The 23,826-nt window shown below is 47.9% G+C and overlaps 1 protein-coding gene across 2 annotated transcripts in view; it reads left to right on the top strand.

The window, feature by feature from the left end:
* Nucleotides 1-23,826, top strand: part of BAIAP2L1 (BAR/IMD domain containing adaptor protein 2 like 1) — a 92,058-nt gene that overhangs the window by 66,192 nt on the left and 2,040 nt on the right. The window contains exons 4-12 of one of the 2 annotated variants that reach the window (XM_079121278.1): nucleotides 1,582-1,643; nucleotides 1,754-1,825; nucleotides 3,232-3,369; nucleotides 4,409-4,561; nucleotides 7,095-7,262; nucleotides 9,624-9,774; nucleotides 11,611-11,809; nucleotides 12,919-12,996; nucleotides 14,855-15,035. In XM_079121278.1, coding sequence (XP_078977404.1) covers nucleotides 1,582-1,643; nucleotides 1,754-1,825; nucleotides 3,232-3,369; nucleotides 4,409-4,561; nucleotides 7,095-7,262; nucleotides 9,624-9,774; nucleotides 11,611-11,809; nucleotides 12,919-12,996; nucleotides 14,855-15,035 — 1,202 coding nt within the window. Of the gene's footprint in view, nucleotides 1-1,581; nucleotides 1,644-1,753; nucleotides 1,826-3,231; nucleotides 3,370-4,408; nucleotides 4,562-7,094; nucleotides 7,263-9,623; nucleotides 9,775-11,601; nucleotides 11,810-12,918; nucleotides 12,997-14,854; nucleotides 15,036-23,826 lie in introns of both variants that reach the window. The other variant, XM_079121279.1, reaches the window with a different exon arrangement.

Raw genomic sequence — 23,826 nt, 5'->3', positions numbered from 1 at the left:
CCACACACAAGTGCCAAATGCCCAAGGCCTTGGTCAAGAGTAAGACCCGTAGGCCAGAGGTTGTCCCTCATGGCCGGCTGGCTGGCAGAAGCTGGTGTTAGCAGATGAGGAGCAGCTGCACGTTTACTCACGTGTGTCTGACCTGAGGTGCCTTGAGGGATGTCCAGGTGGACGTGTTCAGGTGAAGGTTGGCTTTCAAGTCAGAAGCTGAGGAGGCGGCCTGGGTTTGCAGCCTGAGAGTCAGCTGTCTTGAAACGCTCCTGGAAGGCGGGCTGGAGCCTCTCCGGCAGGGCCAAGGCTGAGGCCAAGGTCGGGGCTGTTTGGCTCTTTTCCCATGTTCCTCCACAGTCTTCATTTTTATCCTTCCCCAGAGCCAGTCAGCTCACCACAGAGATTCTTTTTTTTTTTTTTTTTTTTTTTTTTTAAATTGGCTCTTTTTACTTACACATGACAGTAGAATTCCTTTTGATATAATTATACAAGCATGAAATATAGCTTATTCTAGTTAGGACCCCATTCTTATGGATGTGCATGATAGTGGATTCACTATGGTGTATTCATTTAGTACACAGGAAGATAATTTTGGACTCATTCCACTGTCTCTCCTTTTCCTATCCCCACTCCCTTCCCTTCATTCCCCTTTGTCTAATCTGCTGAATATCTATTCTTCCCATCTCCCTGCTCATTGTGTGTTAGCTTCCACATATCAGCCCAAACATTCAACCTTTGGCTTTTGGGGACTGGCTTATTTCACTTAGCATGATAGTCTCCAGATGCATCCATTTATTTGCAAAAGTCATAAAGTCATTCTTTATGGCTGAGTAATACTCCATTGTGTATATTTTAACCTGGCCACAGAACTATCAGGTGAGCCATTCTGTTGTTTGGTGTGGTGGTGGTTTTGAATGATTTGGTAGGCTTTCCCATGTGTTAGGTATCAGATCCACTTGGTTCCTCGAGATAAGCTGGCAGAGAGATGGCCGTCATTCATCTTTGTCAGAGGAAAGTGGCAAAAATGTTAATACGCCGCTACCAACTGCAAGAGATGAGCTCTGCAAACCATGTGGTCAGATTGCTACTTTCTGGAGTGAGGCTCCTTTGTCCTAGAACATTCTCTTCTGTCATGTGACTGCCCCTGTTTCAGAGAAGTTGTGTCATCCCAGGAGATCTGAGGCTGAACACTGTCCTGGCTGCAGTTTCCCCTGGTACTAATATTTTCCAGAACAATACAAGATCTAAAGTAGGAGGGGACTGGCCCTCTACTCATGTGACTGGCCAATAATCAGATTACTCCGGAGGTCAGATAAAAATAACTAATTTGTTCCTATAGTTAGTTACTGTAATGACTGAGGTAATCTTCTGTAAGAAAATTTCAAAATTAATCAGATACAGGATCCGGCTTAGGAAATGAGTAAAATAGAACAGTGTGGACTGAAGGTAGAGTGGGCTCTGGTGTCGTAAAGTAAGTCTGCCCCAGCCGCTCCTTCTGGGACCCACATGGGAAGCCATCGTGCTCCCCTCTGTACCTTTGCTGCGCTCCATGTGCTCAGGCATCCCCTAACTGTCCGGTTCTGTTCACAGGCCACGTCCTCATAGAGATTTCAAGCACCCACAAGAAGCTCAATGAGACTCTTGATGAGAATGTATGTGAATTGTTTTTATATTTGCAAAATGTACTTGTTTTGTTTTCAAAATTTATTTTGCCTAAAGCCACAAATCTGGTGTCAATTTTTTATTTTCCTTTTGTTAACAGTTCAAAAAATTCCATAAGGACATTATCCACGAGCTGGAGAAGAAAACGGAACTGGATGTAAAATATATGAACGTAAGTATGTGGTTTCCCTCCACCACCCCAGGTCTGACCTCTTGGTCCGAGGAGAACTTATCCCACTAGTCAGTCAACAGCCAGGGGAGCGTCGAGGTTGGTGTCATACAGGCTTTGATGCATAAAACCAACCAGTCCTTTGAGCTGAGCAGGCCCAATTTTGCCACCAAATGGGATATGCATTGTTAAAAGTGTAGGAAAAAAATTGAAGAAATCAACATGTTCCTGGCGAGCCTGGCTCTCAGAGAACGCTCCTCTGTGACAGGGCAGCTGCACCCGTGTGCCTTTCACAGACCAGCAGCTGAGAACAAGTTGTGTATGGGAAAGTGCCAGAGGACCTGTCTTGTGGGGTCCCTCTTGCCTTGTCACCCAGTATCATCCATGTTAGTGATTTTTGGGGCTCCTTCCATCTGGCTCCCCAGCCACAGTACATGGAGTCTTTCCATATTTCCTTTCTGCTATAGAATGCTTGCTTGCTTTTGCCACCCAAAATTCCCTTTCTTCTTACCAAGACCCCCAGTAAGTAATAAGGGTCACCCCAGAGTCATCCCCGGTGTCCTCAGGAGGCCTGCTGCCTGCACGTGTGTTTTGTGTGCATTCCTGGAGGAGGCCACAAGACCTACACAACTGCTCAGGCACATTTAATTCTGAGCCTTCCGTGTACATTATCTAATCTTTATTGCAACAAAAACCCCATAACGTAGATGCAGATTAAAAGGAAGGCATGAATTTTAAAGAAATTAATTGCTGAGGTCACACAGGCAATGAGTATGTTCCTGGGTCTGTTAGGCTCCAACACTGTGTTCTTAAACACTGTTGCAGGCAAGGTGGTGCATGCCTGTAATCTCAGCGGCTCAGGAGGCCGAGGCAGGAGGATGATGAGTTCAAAGCCAGCCTCAGCAACTTAGCAAGGTGCTGAGCAACTCAAGGAGACCTTGTCTCTAAAAACAATACAAAAAAGAACTGGGGATGTGACTCAAAGTTCAGTCCCTGCTACCAAAACGAACAAACAAAAACTCTGTTACACAGCACCCCCCAAAAAACCCTCAAGCAGTTGCACTTGTTCATTCTGTCTCTTGAAAGTTGATTTATAAAACAGTCAGGAATTTGTGATTTAATATTGTTTATTTAATCACTGAAACACGTACTGACTACCCAGTGTCCAAAAACCTTTGAGGAGAGAAAGAATAAAAGAGACTGTTGTCTGCAGAGAGCTGCCCTTGTGGTCAAGGGCCCCTGATACAGACAGGGGACTTGAGAGCAGACAATTCCTTGGTGTTCAAGATGAATGGAGGGGGTCTGTGTGAAGTGTGCGTGAGGGAGTCACGGCCACGGTCAGCCGCACACCGATGTGTGAGCAGCTTGCATGGTGCCTCAGTTAAATAAGCACTACATTTAATTCACAGGCAACTCTTAAAAGATACCAAGCAGAACACAGGAATAAATTAGATTCTTTGGAGAAATCTCAAGCTGAGTTGAAGAAGATCAGAAGGAAAAGTCAAGGAGGACGAAACGCCCTAAAGTACGAACACAAAGAAATCGAGGTGAATCTTTCCTCTGTGTTTCCTCTTGTTGTAGATCATTATTTGTACACTTTAGGGGGAGGCTTACTTAAGCAGCCTGTGCTTTATCTACTCGCTGTTCTACTGTAGTTAAAAGTAAGCATTATTTATTAAAAGGATTAAGAGCTAAAGACTACAGAGTTTTCCAGAGTCAAAAATGATTACTCTGTGAGCTGGGCTTGGTGGCACACGCTTGTAATCCAAGCTACTCGGAAACCTAGGCAGGGGCATTCCAAGTTAAAGGCCAGCTTCAGCAGTTTATTGAGAGCCTATCTCAAAGTTTTAAAAAGGGTTGGGCATATAGCTCAGTGGTAGAGCACATGCCTTGGGTTACATCTCTAGCACCTCAAAAAACAAGAGAAATAACTGATTGGCCAGACCTGGTAGCACATGCCTACAGTCCCAGCAACTCAGGAGGCTGAGGCTAGAGGATCACAAGTTTGAGGCCAGCCTGGGCAACTTAGTGAGACCCTGTCTCAAAATAAAAGTGATAAAGAGTCCCTGGGTTCAATCCCAGCATCAAAAGAAAAAAAAAAAAGTAATCAGTCTAAGGCCACCTAAAAGCATGAACATTTCCTCCTAACTCGGGGAGGAGAAGAGAAGCCTTGATTGGCTTTGCTGTCCCCATTTTACACCCATTTTTGCAGTGAGGGGAAATGAGGCTTAGGTTAATCCAGTGGTCGTCATTTAGAACTGGGGTTTAAACCTGGAACTCTGTTTTCAAAATCCACAGTGCTTTTCAGTAGAACACCATCAACATGATCATATCAAAAAAGTAGTAATTTGTGCCAGGTGCCCAGTGGGAATGTAAAGCTCTTGGAGATTCCTTTCCACCATGAGTCAAGGATCTTGATGATGGTGTCTGCTCAGATCAGATTTCAGTTTTGCTAATGTTAATCTGTGTCTAGTGTTTATTCCATTATTAAAATAACCAAGTACAAAGATGGCAGAAGATACATGTCAGGCCATGCAGCTGTCTAATGCCTGTGTCTTACTTTATCATTGTCATTTATTTTCCTAGTATATAGAAACTGTTACTTCTCGCCAGAGTGAAATCCAGAAATTCATTGCAGATGGCTGCAAAGAAGCTCTGCTTGAAGAGAAAAGGCGCTTCTGCTTTCTGGTGGACAAACACTGCAGCTTTGCAAATCACATACACTATTATCACTTACAGGTAAGTGTGTGGGCAGATTGCTGTAAGTGTACTAGCATATTTAAATACCCTACAGATGCTTGCCCTTCTGGGTATGTCCAGTATAAAGCAATGGGACTATACTGCCAATAAGATCAAACCCACAAACACACATACACACACACACACACACACACACAATTTTTGGCCAACTTGAATGTATAAACATATAAAAATACAGATAAAATGCTCAAATGTCTACTTGTAATATTTCATTAATTTAGTAATACATTCATATTAAAATTCCTTATAATGCTCATTGAGAAATGGCACCTTTTTTCTTTTGTCACCAACAAGTTGATTTTTCATACACTCTAATGGTCTTGATTGTCAGTGTCTTTTCTCTCCCCCCATCCTGATGATCGAACCCAGAGGCACTTTACCACTGAACTACACCCCCAGCCCTTTTTATTTAGAAACAGGGTCTCACTCAGTTGCCCAAACTGGTCTTGAACTTGCGTTCCTCCTGCCTCAGTCTTCTGAGTAGCTGGGATTACAGGTGTGTGCTCCTGTGCCAGGATGCACCAGTGTCTTCACCAGAGCTATCCCCTGGGTGGTCTAAGATGCGCCTCTTGTGGATTTGGGGGAGTGGTCACTGGCAGCTCTGCACCAGGCCATGGACCCCCATTCACACCCATCAGGACAGTTGGTCTTGTTACTTTTCGCTCGTCTTTAAGTTGTTTGTTCCTGATCCCCTCAACTAAGTGGTTGAGTGACTTAGTTCCCTGCTCCTGACACATGAAACTGTGAGGTTAGAACCCAGGAACTATTATACAACATGTGCTAAATTTTCCTTCCTCTTTTTTTTTTTTTTTTTTTTTAATTATGAATTCTCTTGGGCCTTTGTAAATATCCCAAACTAGCACTGATTGAGGTCAAACATCCACCGTTGTTCATAATAAGATAATTTAGAGAGTGCTGTGTAGTAGGAGAAACTTTGCAGGAGCTTAAACATAAGTCAACTTCCCCTCTCTTTCAGGGGGAATCTTGGGCTTTATATGTGTACAAGCATATGTTACCTAGTCTAAGAATTTTTTGCAACTTGAAGGAACATTCAGCCAATTAATCTAAATCCCTAAGATCTAAAATTGTGATAGCTAAGTAAAGAATTACTGCATTAAGTGCTTGCTTCTGTTCACACTCGCCTTATACTACTTAGAGCGATGTTGAACTTGCTTTAGAAACTTGTTTCCTTCCCTGGCGAGGGCCTTGTCTGGCAGCAGGATCATGCCACAGAGGGCTAGAAGCAACCTTGAAACTCCCTGTGGCACAGCCCCACAGGGAGCTCCATTTATTGGCAAAATCTTTCTTAGATTTACCTTGGATCCCTGTTATGCTTTGTAGAGTGGCACACACTACTTCTGTGTTTTCTATGCTAGAATTTTCTTCAACTGTCTGAACACTGCTTATCATAGCTGAAGCATCTTAGCCTTTTTTGTGACTTTTGATGAGGTAGGTCCCAGCCATTGGTCCACTGTGTGGCATTGCCCCCGCTTGTCAAGGCAGCAGTCAGAATGGGCTTTGCTAGGAGTTGTTGCTCTCCTCCAGGGCTTACATCAGTGTCCCCAGCCACTCCTGGTAAACCTAGGGTCTGCATAAGAACAGTGCCTTGTTAAGTAGCTTCAAGAAAGGCTTCCTCCTTCCCCTCTCCAACCAGAATGCTGCCCTGGGAAAGAGCGTCTCTAAAAGGCTTCAGGAGCCTCTGGGAGTCCCCTTGCCAGAGGCAGAGTCAGGCTTGAGGGAGCAGGAGGTCCATCCCAGCCTCCAGGGCTGTGGGGGTCTCAGTTCTGCCCATTTGTGTCTCTGCGCTGCCCAGCCGCTCTACAAAGCCTCACTTAGCCCGTGAGATGGCATTCTTGGTGCTTTCGCCACACTCTGCTTCCCTCCATCCCACAGACAGGCTTTCCAGGACAAAACCTGACACTTGTCAACATGCCTCTGGTCTCCTGAAGGTTCAAGAGGTTCCTGGACCTCTCACCAGCAATGGAGGTGATGTTTTTAGGAGTAGGAGGGAGAAGATGGTGACTGGTATATCCAGAGTCACCCAGAAGATAGGGAGAGTCATACGGACTGCCCACCCCTTCCTTCCCTTATAGCCTTTGAACCGACTTTTTCTTTGGGGGCAGGTGTTTCTCTCGCCATTTTTGTTTGTTTGTTGGTTTTGGTGCTTAGGATTGAACCCAATGCCTCATGCACGCTGAGCACATGTTCTGCCACTGAGCTGCACCCCAGCCCCTGTGTGAGTTCTCATTTACAGTCCCTGCATTCGTTGCAAGCTGTGTGTTCACACTGAGACAGCAGGGAAGTTCCTTTAGATTGGAGCCCGCCACCATCTCAGCAAATGAGACACAGCAGATGCTCACAGATGCTTGAGATTGCTCTTTGAATTAAACTCGGAGCTCCCACCCTCTGGCGGTAGGCCAGTAATACGTTATCAGTGATATCATTTGATGCAATTTTGTCAGCTCTTCACAATGTACCTTTGTGTTTACTTTTGTTTCTTTTGGATTTACAGTCTGCAGAATTACTTAATTCCAAACTGCCCAGGTGGCAGGAAACCTGTTGTGATGCCACCAAAGTGCCAGAGAAGATCATGAACATGATAGAAGAAATAAAGACTCCAATCTCTACCCCTGTGTCTGGGACACCCCAGCCATCACCCATGATTGAAAGAAGCAACATGGTAGGAATCGATTACCTCTCCTCGATTTCAGCTGCCTGTTTACTAACATGATTTGGGCTAAGTTGGCCCAGAGAACCAGGGCTTCCTGGTTCATGATCTCTCCTTGTCTACTTTTCTCGACTTTTTTCCTTTACCTACAGATTTGAAATTAGCTCTGCAAATGTTTTATACTATGTCTAGCACTGTTATCTTCGTTTTGAAACTTTTATTGTTACTCCTTTAAACTGTAATGATTCCAGCTTTATAAGTTTACCTCCAGTGAAGGAAGTATAGGTGTCTTACAAAATAGACTGAAAAACTCCTATGCTATTCATCCAGTGCCAGTCACTTCTGGGGCATGGGGGCAAGTGTTCAAGGTAATGAATTCAGCCTGTAGTTCACTGTTGTTTAAACCGGGACTTCACTACTTCCTTAGTTTTCACAAATGTGTGGAGATTTGGATCCAGCAGAGAGTTTGCTCACATGGATCCACCTTGTTCATCCACAGCCCCCTGAAATGAGAGCAAAGACTTTAAAAACCAGCAGCCTACCTCCAGACTAGAACCCACCCTTAGTGCATAGGAAAGTAAGAGATGGTGCCATCGCGGGGCCCGGAGCACTGAGGAGTTTATAAGAAGGGAAAGGCAGGATTGGTGTGCAGAGAATTAAGTGTGTGGAGAATCAAAATGGAAGGAACCTCTTCCCCAGGCACATGCAGGGTGAGACTGCTGCACAGGGTGGAGCTGTTTTTAGGGGCCAGGAGCGCAGAGCTGCTGGATATAGGAAGTGTATATCTTTATGTAGTTGACTGGGGACTGGTTAGTCTCTTCCCCTGGCCCAAACAATAGGCAGCAGGGACTTTGGTCTTCCAGCCATATCAGTATGTCTGGACCACAGGCGGGGGCAAGCACCCCTGGAAGGTGCCTCTTCCCACCTCACCGTGGCAACCGTGGTCATAAGAACAGAGCAAGAACAGCCGAGCAGTACAACGAAGAGAAGAGGGGCAAGCCGGTGCTCCTGGACAGTGAGAAAATCGTCACAAAAGGAGGCACCAAAGAAAAACCAGCAGCACTGTACTGGGGACCACAGAGTTAGTAGAGGTGGAGGAGTCCGAGAACAATCTGCTAGAGGTCTTGGGAATTAAAAAGGGGGTTATTATTTATAGTTAAAACAGTATGTCTTGGATTTGTTTCAAGGTAATCCAGCATGGTTTGGGAAGCTGGATGAGGTTATGCACAAAAAAGATTGACCATGAATTGGTCACCCTTGAAACCAGGCCTTGGGCAAGTGAAGATTCATTGTGCTGTCCATTCCTACTTGAATACGTGTTTGAATTTTAATTGCATTTTTCCTTCTCCCTTCTCCACAAATAGCACCACCAGTAGGCTCAATAGCAGAGTGGAATTGCTCGGAAAACTAAGCCAAAGAACTCCCAAAACACAGTATGACAGTAACAAAAAAGTTGTCACAAACCAGGCAGCGAGAGGACAGATACACAGCAGGTGGGCTGAGGCATGGCCCACTCACTTCCTCCTCACACCACACCTGGATTCCAACAGGGGCCTCAAATCCACCTTGTCTAAAACATATAACTGATTTTCTCACCCTGACCCTGCCTGAACATTCCTCCCCATCCAGTAAGAGGCAACTCCGTCCTTCCAGTGACTCAGTCACCAAAGGTCAGCTCCTGTCTCTGTCCTCTGCCCCAACCTCTGTCAGTGTATCCTATTGTTTTGGCCTTCAAAGCACATCACAGGTCCACCCGTGTCTCACCCCTCTACCCTTGTAACAATGTCTTTGTGGGGGGGACAGAGGTGGCCTTGTGCTTGACTTTCAGCACAGCAGCCAGAGGGATCCAGCACTTACATGGACTCTAGCCGAGTTTCAGAATATTAGGGATACAGAGAAAAGTCTAGAAATTTCCAGAGGAAAGGGAATAATTTACTTAAAAAGAAAGTGAATTCCATTGATACCAGATTTCTTTTAGCAAAATGAGACCCTAGAATTTAGTGTAAGTGCATTCAAAATTCTGTGGAAAATTCATTTTAAATGTAGAATCCTATAGCCAAGTAGCACTTTTAGGGAACCTAAAATACCTGTAGAGAGAAAATAGATTAATGAATGGTTGCCAGGAGGTGGGAGGGAATGGAAAATAGCTGCTGCTTGTTGTTGTTGTTGTTGTTGTTGTTTAATAGTGAAAATAAAAATGGAAGGGAAAAAAAAGGTGTGGTATTCTTGAAATAGTCAATATGGGGCATTGCCCTCCAACTAAGAGAATTTGGGGAAGAAGGTGGGATTTAAAACATGTGATACAAAACAGTTCTGGAACTCTTTACTGTTCCACTGTGTTATTCTAATAATAGACCAATAATTTTTTTACAGATTGGGAAAGATTACGACACCCTTTCTTCAAAGATGCCCCCAGCTCCTTCGGCCAGAGCATATACCAGTCCTCTGATTGATATGTTCAATAACCCAGCAACAGTTGCACAGAATTCAGAAAGGATAAATAATTCAACAGGTAAGATATTTAGTTTAATTTCTTTTAAGGTACCTTTTTAAATTTTTAAAAGTAATTTGTAAAATAAACATTTTGGCTAAACGTATTGGGAAGGAGAAAGGTAAATAATGAGCAGGTATGATAGGTAGATCTGGCCCTGGCCTTGAGTAGCTTACATCTTAAAACAAATGAGGGTTAGACCATAGGACATCTTGATAAGTGACACATTTCTGACACTAATTCTGAATACTGGTGGATGTGTGCATAGGATAAACATTCTATTGAGAGGTTTTGTGTTTAAAAATGAATGAGCCAAATGTGCACAGCCTCACCCTGTGTTTCATATTTGGTGGCTATTACAGTTAAATTTCCTTTTCAGTAAAACAAACTGTAAAAGCTCACGTGACAAAATTATGGTTATTCATCTTACCAATAGGCTTAATTTGAATTCTCATCAGTATTTTCCATCATCTCTAACAGGACACCTCATGCTTTCTGGAGACCTAAATTTAACCGCTTAAATTTCTGAACCATCAGGACCAGTTTGACAATCAGGAAAAATAGATATATCAGGCTGCTTCCCTGATTAGGCCCCCTCTCTTGTCGGGTCATTGGCACTCAGGCCCTTGAGGGCTCTGTTGTGGTGCCTGGCCCACGTGTATGAGTGTTCTCGAGGCCCCTTGTGTGTAAATGTGGCAGCAATCAAGTTGGGTGTTGGAGAGAACCTGCAGACTACAGATGCTCAAAGCTGTTGGCCAAAGATGAGAGACGCCCTAATGACAATGAGGATTGCTTAGCATAAGGGAAAAATGATAGCCTGCGGTTAATTCCTTTCAAAGGAGGTATGGAGTGACACAAGATGTAAGGCACGTAGCCAGGCACGTGGCGCATGCCTGTAATTCCAACTACTCAGGAGGCTGAGACAGGAGGATTGCAAGTTAGAGGCCAGCCTGGGCAACTTAGTGAGACCCTGTCTCAAAATAAAAACAAAGAAGAAAGGTCTGGGGCTGTGGCTCAGTGGTAGAGCACTTGCCTGGCTGTGTGAGGCCCTGGGTTCAGTTCCAGTGCTGCAAAGGGGAAAATCTTACTTATATGTTTATTTTGGTAAGAATAAAGCAAAAAGAGACCCTGCATTGCTTTAAATTAAATCTCCATTCCAATTCTTTACTTTCCTGGAGTGGTGCATATCAGCCTGCATGATTTGAGAGATGACCCTTGACCTTTGCAGCATAGCACGTCCTGTGGAGGCTGTGGGCTTACTGCCAGCAGATGGCGTCTCGCCCACCACTTGCTAGCAGTGCTTTCTGGGAACTCCTTGGGGTCAGTTCCTTCTGTCAGTAGTAACAGTGCCTTTCTGGCGGCTGTAAAGCATTGAGATCATTGACTGCCACCTAGTGAGGGCTCCATAAAGGGAACTGTCACCTCATCCTTGCTCAGGACTAAAAGCCAGAACACCTACATTTCCAGTTTGCTCCTTTTCCTGATGCTTCAGGTCATTAGCCGTGGGTCTGTGCTCTTGCCTCAGATGCTTCTGTGATTCAACAGAGTAGTAGTTGGGTGTTGGGGCAGTTCTTGTCTCTGAAGAGCCAGCCTGGCTGCAACCGTGCAGAGGAAGCAAGTGCCTCCCAGCTCATCCTCTCCTCTTGCAAGGGCCTGTGTCCAGGGCTCCTCTGCCCACTGTGACAGCCCTCAGGCCAAAGCCTACTTGTTCCCTTGTAGGCCAGTCCCACCTGGGCAATGTGAAAGGCCTGGAAGTATGCTGCATTAAAGTACATGGGCAAGGGATGGGAAGGGATGGTGTTCTCAACTGCCCGTTGACTGTGCTTTGAAAAGCTGTCACTGCTGTGCCCACTTTAATAGACACCTCAGAAGATGCCAGTTTACAGCGCTCTGTTTCGGTCGCATCTGGACTGAACCTGATGAAAAAACACAAAGTAAAGACCATCTTCCCTCACACTGCTGGTACCAACAAGACCCTGCTCAGCTTTGCACAGGGAGATGTCATCACACTGCTCATCCCTGAGGAGAAGGATGGCTGGCTCTATGGGGAGCACGATGCCACCAAAGCGTAAGTTGACATGAACCATCTGCACAGGGTTTACATGGCCCTCATTTCAGAATGTTCATTTAAGATGTAAATTGTGTGGACATATTAGTGCTTCAGCCAAAGTCAGGTTTGTAGTTCAGTTAGCTGAGTCATTCCATCCCAGGCTATTTTTGGTGTGTCTGTGTATATATAGATTAATTTGGCACATGAAGAGATTAACAGATCATATGAAGAAACCCCTGACAGAGGTTAACATATTCTTTATTACTTTAAAAAATGTGACTTTGGAGCCAGACACAGTGGTGAGCTTCTGTAATCCCAGCAGCTTGGGCAGCTGAGGCAGAAGGATCTTGAGTTCAAAGCCAGCTTTGATAATTTAGTGAGGCTGTAAGCAACTTAGACCCTGTCTCAAAATAAAAAATATAAAAGGGCTAGGGATGTGGCTCAGTAGTTAAGTGCCCTGGGTTCAATCCCTGGTACCAAAAAAAAAAAAAAAAAAAAAAAAAAAACGACTTTGGATTTCTCAGGGATAATCTGCATGTAAGATTATCCTTTAAGACATAGCTGGGCATGGTGGCATATCTCTGTAATCTCAGTCTCTGGAGGCTGAGGCAGGAGGATGGCAAGTTTGAAGCAGCCTCAGCAACTTAGGCCCTAAGCAATTTAGTGAGACCCTGTCTCAAAATATAAAATGAAAGGGTTTTGATATAGCTAAAGCACCCCTGGGTTCAGCCCCCAGTACCAAAAGAAAAAAAAAAAATTTTAAGACAAGTAGTTTAAATGTCACCCTCATCATTTCAAACACAAGTCTGCATAAGCCTCTGGTACTAGGTGGTCAGTTTGCTGTGTATGAAATAAAGCCAATATAAAAAATAAAAGGGAATCCAAATAACACGAATATGTATGTAAAATGTATATTGTTTTGGTTTGTGTGCCAAGTCATACTTTATAAAAGCCTCAGTTTCACTCAGTCCCTTGTGAGCCTTTATTACTAACCTGGGCCATCCTGCCCCAGGCCACCATCAGGATGCCCCCGGTGTGTACTGCTTACCTGACCACCTCTTATATCACAAACAGATCTTTTGGTTTTTTGTGTTTTTTTGTTTTTTGTGTTTTTCCTTTACCTACAGGAGGGGTTGGTTCCCGTCATCATATACAAAGTTGTTGGAAGAAAATGCAAAGGAGTCAGTGACCATGCCTACACCAAGGTAGTGGATGTGGCCCAAATCTCCCAGAAAAAAATTGGAAAACCGACCTTCTCCCTGATGTTTCCAGGCACATCAGCATTATAACCTAGAGGGCTGGGATATGGTCAGTGGTAGGACACTTGCCTAGTGTACACGAGGCCCTGGGTTCAATCTCAAGTACCACAAAACAGACAAAAAGAAAGAAAAAAAAGAAAAACTGATTTAGAGCCTAGATATGCAGCAGCTACCTGGGGTAGAACTTCAGCCCCTGGGGAATAGGAGCAGATGGCTGCTCCAGTGTCGCTGTGCGCGTCCCTGATGGTGGACAGGCTTAACTGACGGTCTGCTGTGGAGACGCACGACCCAGACCATTGTTCCTCGCCCGCCTCCTGCGGCCCTCTGAAACCACCCTCACTGGCTCCACCGCACGGGTGCGAAGGCCCAGCACCTCCTCCACCCTTGTCATGCTCAGCAACTCTCACCACTAGCGAATGCTCTCTGGAAATGTTCTCTCGCCTTGGTTCCTGGACCCCTATGCCATTTGTTTTCCTTTTGCCTCACCTGCGGTCCCTGTTCAGAACCCTCTGCAGGGCCTTCTCCTGCCCACGACCTGGACATGGCATTCCTCTGGTCCGTGCCCGGTCCTTTCCCTCATCTGTGCTTTCTGGGCCATCTCATCACTCCCCTGACTGATAGCACCAGTGGGCCTCAGTGAACCTCAGACCTGTAACCCAGGCAAGAGCATAACAGAACTAATAGCCGTCACCCCAAGACTGTCCCCACTGCTTTATGTTGATTAGCTCACCTCAGCCCTATGAGATGGGATCCTCCCCCCACCTTCAAAACGAGGAAACTGCTGGGCATGGTGGTGCCACTCTCCAGGCAGGCAGATCGCAAATTTGAGGCCAGGCTGAGCAGTGTAGCAAAACCCTATCTCAAAATAAAGACTACCAAGGGCTGGGGATGTACCTCATTGGTAAAGCCCCCCGGGTTCAATCACCAGGACACAACAACACAGGAAGAAGACAGACAGGTTCAAGAATGTGTTCAAAGATACACAGAAGTGCAGAACCAAGACCAGAACCCAGAAAGAGCTCTTCCTGGTTTAAGATGGATTTTGGGGGGTGCTGCAAGTGGTAGAGCGCTTGCCCAGCACATGTGAGGAACTGGGTTTGATCCTCAGCACCACATAAAAATAAATAAAATAAAGGTACTGTGTCTATCTACAACTAAAAACATTCTTTAAAAAAGAATGGATTTTTGTATGTGTATTAGGCAATTGTGGTTGGCTGTCCTTCCCAAAATGACAAGTCCAAATTGGACTGGTCATCCTGATCCTAAACTGCCTCATGCTTAGTGTTCCTTGTCTCAGAGAAGCCGCCACAGCCTACCCGGCTGTCCAGGTCAACCCCCACACGCCATGGTCGGCTTCTTCAGTTCCTCCCCCAGGGCAGTGTCTGGTGGTGCCATCTCAGGATACTTGTCCCTAACAGAAGAGTGAAAATGCTATCATGCCAACAAATAAAGCCTCATTTTAAGATGCTAGAATTCTGAGTCTAAAATTTGTTAACCTTAAGCACTCAATGCTTGCTAAGGTCTTTGTTTTCTTATCAATACCCTTAGATACCCAAGCGCCAACCCCTGATTAAACTTGTTTTCCTCTCCTTTTTTCAGCCTTTTAAAGAATGCTTTTGAGTATACGTTTACAACCCAGGAGAAACACCCGAGTGTTTCATATGGATGTGTAGAGTTTGTGTCATAGTCCCCTCCTGCTGCCCTTTCCGCTTAGTGACCTGCTGTTACTGTGGTCCTTGGGGTGTTGGGGGTCCCAGGGGGTGCAGGACCTGACCTGACTTGCCCTCTGGTTTGTGGCTTCAAGCCCGGCGCCGGTGAGAAGTGTCAGCACCGTGGACCTGTCTGAGAAGAGCAGCATGGCCATCCCCCCTCCTGACTACCTGGAGTGCTTGTCCGCTGGAGCAGCTGCTGCTAAGAGAGCCGATGTTGCCAAAAACACTTCCACCTTCAGAGCGCTGGCCTCCACACCAGAAGCCGCGTCTCCTGTGAGTGCACTTGCCTTGGGCCACGTCTGGAGATGGGGGCTCTGACTGCGCCTCAGTCACCGGAGAAGGGTGGGATCCTGGCCGGGTGGGCTGGGGGCATTGTCCCCGTGCCTCTGGATTCGTTATCCTGCACAGTGTTAGTGCCCCTAACAGCAGCCTTCCTGTCTCTCTAGGTCTTCTAGGGCTTTCCCGAAGCCTCCTTGCCTTTGGTGGCAGCTGCGGCCCCATAGCCATCTGATCCCTTCCATTCCCCACTGTGTTCTGAAGAGGGCCTAGGCTAACAGTAATGACCTCATTTCTCTTCAGAAAGCGTCGGCTCCGTGGCAGCAGATGTGCAAACACTGTGTGACGTTATCTTAGGCCATCCCTGAGAAAGACAGCAGAGGTTCCAGGAGGGCCATCGTTCCTTTGACAACTGCAGGCAGAGGGAGAGAGTCTGTGGCACGCCAGGCGCTGGCTTGGGCTCTAGAGATACAGAGCAAGCAGGCGAGGTCCTGGCTCCTTCAGAGCTCACGTCCTGGTGACAGGAAGCAGTCCGTGAACTAAGCAGAACACCAAGGGTAGAGCCATGCTGAGAACTAAAGCAGGGTGCGGTGGTGGCCGAATGGGGTGCCACCTAGTGAATGTGACAGTTAGGTTTGCGGAGTAGGCACCCTGGGAGGGGCCTGCGGGAGGGAGGGGAGCTCTGAGCAGGGGAGCAGAGCCCTGAGTGGGACGCCAGGGGGAGCCAGGCCTCCAGGCCTGCGCTGGGGGCAAGGGCGGGGCCTCGGCAGTTCCTGAGGAGACAGCCAAGAGCGGTCAGTCCCCTGCAACCCGAAGGAGCTGGAGCAGCGGGGAACAGCATCTATAGCCGTGGGCTTCTCTGAGGTGACATTTAAGCAGTTAGTGACAAGGAACCGGCCTTGCAGGGCTTGGGATGCCTATGAGACAAGAAGCAAAGGTGTGAGCACCCTGAGAAGGGTGCAGGAGCGGAGTGCGCGGCGATGGTGCAGGGTGGCGCTGGGGATGTTTCTTTCCAGTGTGATCACGCAGTAGAGGAAGAGGAAGTGATGGAGGAAAGGAGGCCTGAGAGGCAGGGCAGGGCAGGGCAGGGGTGCAGCCCAGGGTCCCATCTGGCCCCTTCTGCATGCCTGGTGGTAAAGGAAGGTCATGAGCGGCTGGGGCCGGCCAGGCGTGGTGAGCAGGCCTGACAAAAGAGGCTGTAAAACAGGTGTACGAAGAGAACGCACCTAGCAGAGGGGGGCAGGGGACAGTGGCACTCGTGGCCATCAACCACGTTCACTGGCTCCCTTATTTTGTTTCTGTAGTCAGAGAGTCAGGCTGTTTGTCCTGGGGGTTCCCCAGTGTCATGTTGATTGCATCCCTACGGTGTCCTCTGCAGTGTCTTCCTCTCCTCTGTGTTTCTGGTCATCACTAGTTACATCTGAAGCCTGGTCAGAGGCTGCCTTGTCGTTTTGTTTGTTACCCTGTCAGCACCTTCCGTCCGCAGCACCACCTCTCTTGTGATACTGGTAGCTGTTGATGGCCGTCTGGCTCCACTGCTGCATAAAGTCACGTAACACCTTTTAAGGCAAAAGAATTTTGCCTCAAAACCATGCACTGGAATTGAAATGAAAACACGGACACTGTCTTGTTTTGTTTCTGTGGTGCCGAGGACTGAACCCAGGGCGCGCGTCCACTGAGCCGAGTCCCTGGCCCTTCTCACTTTTTATTTTGAGACAAGGTTTTGCCAAGTTGCTGAGACCAGCCTTGAACTTTTGATTCTCCTGCCTCAGCCTCCTGAGTAGCCGGGATTGCTGGCTGCATCACTGCACCTACCTGTTTTTAACCCTCTGTTGACTGAGTCATAGCCATTGTTGGTGTCAGGAGGCTGCCAGGAAAGGTGCTGGGACGCACATCTCTTCCTCACCTTGCTCCCTGCACGACAGAAGAGCTGATAGTCGGCATTTGCATCACTGTGACCGAAAGACCTGACAAGGACAGCATAGAGGAGGAAAAGTTCATTGGGGCAGGTCTCAGTCCACAGACAGCTGACTCCACTGCCCTGGGCCCAAGGCAAGGCAGAACATTGTGGCAGAAAGGCGTGTGGATAAAAGCAGCTTAGGACAGGGCCAGCAGGAAGCAGAGAAGTCCACTCACCAGGGACAGAACAAGTCCCAAAGGCGTGCCCGTGACCTGCCGCCTCCAGCACTCCCCGTCAACAGTCCCCTCCGTTACAGCTTGTTTGTCCCTGTCCGTTACAGCTCTCATGACCCCATCATTTCCCCTCCACAGTTTCACATCATCTCACATGAGCATCTGGGGGCACCTCGTACCTAGACCCTAACAAGCGTAAGCACACAACCTTCCCCCAGGGTCCTCACTTGGAGAGTGGAAGTGGGGCTGCGCACAGGAGGGCACTGTCACTTTCCCCCCTGAACTCTGGGCCTGGGGATACAGGTGACCCCTCCATTTAAGGGTCTCCTAGTGGGTTATGTCCCAGGCAGAGCTGCTTATCCAGAACCCGCTCCCCACACACAGCCCATCTCCACGGCCTCAGGTCCTGTTTCTTTTTCACAGGCTTAGAAGGCTTTCCAGTGGTGTTTTTTTTGTTTGTTTGTTTGTTTTTTTTGTGGTGCTGGGCATTGAACCCAGGGCCTTGTGCTTGCAAGGCGAGCACTCTACCAACTGAGCTATCTCCCCAGCCCCAGGGTTTCATTTTAGAAGCACTAATTTTTGGTTTGATTTAAGACATTTAAAAGTTTTAAATGTCTAGAGAAAATGCCTTCCTTGTACAGTTCTAATGGTGATTTCAGTTGTCATCATTTTGTAAGTCTTAGAATGTTGGTTAACTCTCACACCTGAACCTTCCAGAGAAAGCCATGGTTAGCACTTCAGACAGGTCAGGAGTTGGCACCTACAGTGATGTCAGTAACTGATGGCAGCTAACGGCAGCTGGCATTCTTCTGCAGTAGCGCTGTGACCAACCTGACCTCTCTGTAAACACAATCAAGTGGCATGTGGGGTCCGTGGATCAGAATGAGACCTGCATGTTAGCACTCAGCCATTTAGCATTTGCTGACCAGCTTATGGTCCAGATCTGTGCAGAGAGAGGACTAAGACCAGCGTGGGAGCAGAGTCCAGGGAGCGGTACAGTGGGGTGAGTGGAGGACGGGGGTCCTGGAGGCATCGGGTGGAACTTCTTGGAGAAAAGCATCTGAGCCAGTTCTACAGGCTGAGATTTAGCAAACACAGCCTAGATGTAGTGGCATCTGGCTATGGCTTGTGGGGGATGGGCAGCATCAGGCCAGCAGGAACATGGTGGGGTAGACAGGCCAGGACTGAAGCCTGATGAGCCAGGCGGCCTGGATCCATCCTCCGGTGGGCTCCACAGTCAGCTGAGGCTGGATGGTCGTCCCCACCTAGTAACATGGGAAGGGGTGACCAGGGCTTCTCCAGAGCTGGTGTCCGTCTGCTGTAGCCCATGTAGGGCAAGCCGTTGTTCTGCCTTCACCCTGGGGGCAGGTCTGATCTGGTCATAGTTACATATTTTGGAGCCATTTTTTGATAATTTATGTAATTTGAGCTCTAGATCTTGAACATGCCAATCATTTTTAATACCTTTATTTTATTTAATTTTATGTGGTGCTGAGGATCAAACCCAGTGCCTCACATGTCCACTGAGCCACAATCCCGGCCCCTAACATGTCAATCTTTGAAAGAGGAAAAACATTCTTTGAATACTAGAAAAAAAGATGGGACTATTTTGAAGATTCTGAGTAAGTAAGGGCCCTCCCTATAGGTTATGATCATACACATTAATTCCCAAATGACAGATTTTTGAGGCACAAATACACAAATCTACATTTATTTTCTGTCATCCTTGTTTCTGTCTCCAGTGGAATAATTTGTCAATTTGATTATTTTTTAGCAGAACTTTAAACAAAATATTCACTAGAGGGCTGGGGTTGTAGTTCAGTGGTAGAGCGCTTGCCTAGCGTGTGTGAGGAACTGGGTTCAATTCTCAGCAACACATATAAATAAATAAATGTCCACTGACAACTAAAAAAAAATTTTTTTTTAATATCCCCTAGAAAGCCATGTTTTACTGTAGTAATCAAATGTCACCATCTGCCAGATGTGTTAAACGTTCACCCAGATCAGGTTCCCTTTTAAAATCCACATGCAAGTCATAGCTTCGGGTTTTTGTTAAAGAGCAAAGTTCAAGTTTGGGCAGTGGTCCCTTTGTAAGAATTAAACTATCTAATCATTACACTCCTACCTATGGAACTTCTTTTAAAATAACTGTTTGCTACTTATAAAAATAACTTAGGGTTTTGGGAGATTTTTTTGGTAACTATCATTGGGAAAACTAGAAAAATATTAAAAGAATTTTAATTATGTTTTTACTTCTAGGATAACTACTATTAACACTCTACCATCTTTCTTCTGATAGACAGACACACAGCTATCTTAACCTCCCACCCCACCCGCCACCTGTCTGCACCAACTGTGCTGCTGCCCTGGGCCCCTGGCTGAGTTGCCCTGTGGGTCAGCCTGGCCCCCAGGGGCAAAATGGAGAAAGGAGAAGCACAGAAACACGACAGGCAGTTCTCAGGTTCCATGGCATGTTGGGAAATGCAGCTGTGAACAGGCATCAGCATCTCCAATCAGAACACGCTCACCGATGGGACACCTGCCACTGTCACCTGTGGCTAGTCACTGAGGTCCTGATAAACTGCTATGCTGTTCTTCTGATCTAGAGGATAATGGAAAATACCAAGTAGAAAAGTCATAAGAAAATAGTAATTGGCTCTTAAAACCCAAAGGCCACCCTGGACCTGAGAGCCTCCCAAGCAGGTGCTGTTGGCCGCCACTTCAGGGGCCCACCCCACTGTGTGCTTGAGGACATATGCTTTTCCTTCTCTGAGACAAAGAAGGAAGAGAGCAGTGACCCCCCAAGTAAGTGCAGTGCTTCACAGTACACGCAAGATTATGCTTCTGTCACAGGAGTCACGTCTTCTGACATAGTAGTTCAAGAGCAGGAGGAGCCACTGCTTGCCATTGGCCGCCTGATGCTGGCAGCCTCTCTCAGGAGCAGCAGGAAGCTGTGTCTGATAGTCTGTGTTGTCGGGCAGAGCTCCAGTAGCTGAAGCTAGAGAATTTATGGATCAGGCAGAAATGTTCTGGAACTGTCCTGCCCAATACAGCAGCTGGGGCATGTGGAGCAGCTGAGCAGCTTCTTAAATAGTGCAGGGTGCTTAAGAAGTTGGATTGACTATTTTGTCCATGTATGGCTAGTGGCCACCCTGCCAGCCAGCCAGGTTCAGATCGTGCAAACTAGAACACTGTTAAAAACTTGACCCGTAACAGGACGGTCCATAAGGCTCCTGAGATGGCAGCCCTCCCTGCCCGGAAGTCTCAGAGAACCCTGGTAACCTTGAGGGCTGGGGAACAGTCAAGTTCTGACCCCCAACTGGATTAACTTGTCTTTCCTTAACCAAAATGTTTAAGCCAGCTGCTGATGTAGGGGAGCTAAGTTCTGTCTCAGGCCAGACACTGGGATCCATGAGAGCTGGCAGAGCTTCACCACTGTGCCCAAAACAGGTTTCCATGTGTGCTTTAGGTACAGCTATGATCGGTTACACACAGCAGCCTGGCTTTTTTAACATCAGTGTTCTTGGGCTTAAAGACACCCAACACCCAGTACCAGGAGCTATCCTCCAGAACAGAATGTTCCTAGAGCCATTGACCTGAGAAGTTCCCATATGCCCCGTGATGTCACCTCTGAAAAGATCTCAAAAGCTGAGAAGGGCTTCGCCCCAGGTGGCTCAGGGGAGCGGCCATGTGGACCTGCTCTGCAGGGCTCAGCGTGGTCATCGTTCCCTAAGTCACCTGAGCAACATCCTTGTAAAAATGATCCAAAGCTCAGCTGTCTAGCACTCCAGAGCCACATCTTAAGTGCATGTTTACCACGGCTGAGGCCCAAGCTGGTTGGCCCCACCCCGGGCACCTTGACTCAGAAAAGGTCCCGGGACTCAGCGCAGTTGGTGTTGCCCTGTTTGGCCTCAGTGTTCCCTTTCTGAGAATGAAGGGCTGACCTGCAGAGCGAGCCGGGAGATGAGCACAGCCCAGCAGGGGTCACTGGTGCTGAGGACCCAGTCAGAAGGCCTTTTTGGCCAGGGGCTGGCCTCCGGCTGGCTGAGGAAGAAAGTGTTATGCTGTCCACTGCGTGGATAGGCTGGCGTCAGGGCACCCTGCATTCTCCTCACTGCCTGGCCTGTGCAGTGAGGCCCGCTCACCGTCTTGGCTGCACCTGGCTTACACAGGCTGGGGAAGGAGCTATTCTGGGTGGTCTGAACTGACAGGGACCACCCTGTAAACTGGGATGAAGCGGTCCCCACAAGGCACATGGCCCTGTGGTGGACAGCAGGTCACAAATGTCTATACAAGACGTGTGGAATTCTGGGTTCTCCTGGGATTGCACGACGTACCCTACTCTGCTGCAGCCCCATTCGGCTCCATTGCTTGTCTGGCTCTCCAGTTTCAAAGCTGTCACTGTCCTTGCCCTTCTACTCTCCCAGTGGACTACCTGTGGGCACCTGGGTTCAGCCTGGATCATCTGTCCACAGTGCCCTGGGACCAGCACCATGCTGGCTGCCAGAAGGGGACAGAGAGTAAGTGTAGCAGGCCCTGCCCACTGTGCCACAGAGCCCCAGAAGTGACTTGTTCTGTGGCCCACTAGAAAGGCCCAGGTAGCCGCCTGGGCGAGCCCATCCTGGCTGCAGAAGGAGTGTGCTGGCTGAGCTGCGCAGGTGCGGGGAGATGGTGATATAGTCACACGTTCAGTGGTCTAGAGGTGGTCAGGGGCCGTGGAGAGCTGAGGCGGGCAGCTCCGTCGACCTCGCATCCCAGAGATCGCTAAGAAAAATTTTTTCTTTCTTTTTTTTTTTTGTACTGGGGATTGAAGCCAGGGGCCCTTTACCGCTGAGCTACATCCACAGCTCTTCACTTTCTATTTTGAGACAGGATCTCGCTAAGTTGTTGAGGCTGGCTTTGAATTTGCAGTCCTCCTGCCTTAGCCTCCTGAGTCACTGGGATCACAGGTGTGCACTACCACACCCAGCAAAACCTCCAAATGTTAAAGGGGAAATTGGTCTGAAAATGATGCAGATGTGCCTTGACCTACCATGGGCCCAGCCTAAGTTGACAACGCTGTGAACCAAAGACCTACCTCACCTGCAAATGTCCCAGCTGAGCAGCACAGGGCGCAAAGTGTCAGATGTCTCCCCCATGATCCTGGGGGGCTGATGGTGCCATCTAAGGCCATACCCAGGACCACTAGGGAACTGTGCCACATATTGCTGGCCCAGGAAAAGACCTACAAAGTTCAGAGTATTGTTTCTACTGAATATATGCTGCCTTCACAGCATCAGAAACTTGGAAATCAAGTCAAGCCATCACATTCAGGCCTGTGTCTAGGCTTGCTCTTAAGTGAACATTTTAATAGCTCAATGGGTAGAGTGCCTGCCTCGCAAGCACAAGGCCCTGGGTTCAATCCCCAGCATCGCAAAAAGAAGAAAAAAATAGTTAACATTTCATTGAAGAATGCCACACACAGAAAAGTACGCAACACATTTCTACAAAGTGACTCTGTAAAACCAGTAGGAGCTCCAGAAACAGCGTTCCCAGTCCTCCATGCACACCCCATGCAGTTCCATCCCTCCTCCAAGGCCAGAGCCAGTGTCCTGGCAGAGGCGGCCTGCCAGGGACACAGCTGTCTGTGGAAGCTGTCTGGGGGTCTCCAGTATGGGCTGCGGGGAGCATCTCGGCGGCCCTGTGCACATGCCCTGCTGGTTCAGGCTGGTCCAGGGTATGCACAAGGACTCTCAGGCACAGGACCAGGGTTTGCCCGACACTTGAGCAGCCTCAGCTTGTCTTGAGGGCGTCGTCAGTTTGTTTTGCCTCCTTCCTCACAACCTTCCTCGTTGCCTCTTGCCACGGTACTTCGAGGATTTGCCGCGATTCTTTTAGGCAGAGTGGGCTAAGCACCCAGACGGTGCCAGGGCTCTGCTGGAGGACGGCTGGTGGGGAGCTCCCAGGTAGAGGAAGTTTCTGGTTCCCAGTCAGGTGGGCAGAGCACTTGCTCCCTCAGATGGCTGTGCAGGAAGGGAACGGTGTTCTGCCCTCAGGAAGGATGGAAGGTGCTTTCCAGTGGAGGCAGGGCCCAGGGCTGGGCCTGCTGGTGTGAGCAGTGCTTAGCATGGCATGAGATGTGCCTCTGGCCAGACGCAGTGCACTTTGCTCTGACCTCTGGGCCGCAGGAGGCTCCCTTCCTGCACAGGGACTATCACTGGGGGCTTCCTGCTCCAGGCAAAACAGTCAGGACAGCACTTTGAGAAGGCAATCAACAGACCTCCTGGTACATTTTACAATTAAATTGTAAGCCAGGCACAGTGGCGCACACCTGTAATCCCAGCAACTCAGGAGGCTGAGGCAGGAGGATCCCAAGTTTGAGGCCAGCCTCAGCAATTTGGCAAAACCCTGTCTCAAAAATAATATTAAAAAGGGCTGGGAATGTGGCACAGTGGTTGAAGTACCCCTGGGTTCAATCCCCAGTACCCAGAAACAATTTTTTTGATTACATATTAGCCCTTAATCATTATGTAAGTGTTACACCAGAAATGACTTACTCAGGTCTGCTGGGGAAGTGCAGCAGGCCCTGTAGGAGAAATCTCTTTTGCAGCCACTTCCAGTCCTGTCTGTTAGGATGTGTGAGCAGGACAGTGGCTTTGTGTTGCTGAGGTGAAAA

The sequence above is a fragment of the Sciurus vulgaris genome, assembly GCF_902686455.1.
Source record: "Sciurus vulgaris genome assembly, chromosome: 18".
NCBI lineage: Eukaryota > Metazoa > Chordata > Mammalia > Rodentia > Sciuridae > Sciurus > Sciurus vulgaris.
Note: the sequence above shows the minus strand (reverse complement) of the source record. Positions and strands in the feature narration are given on the sequence as shown.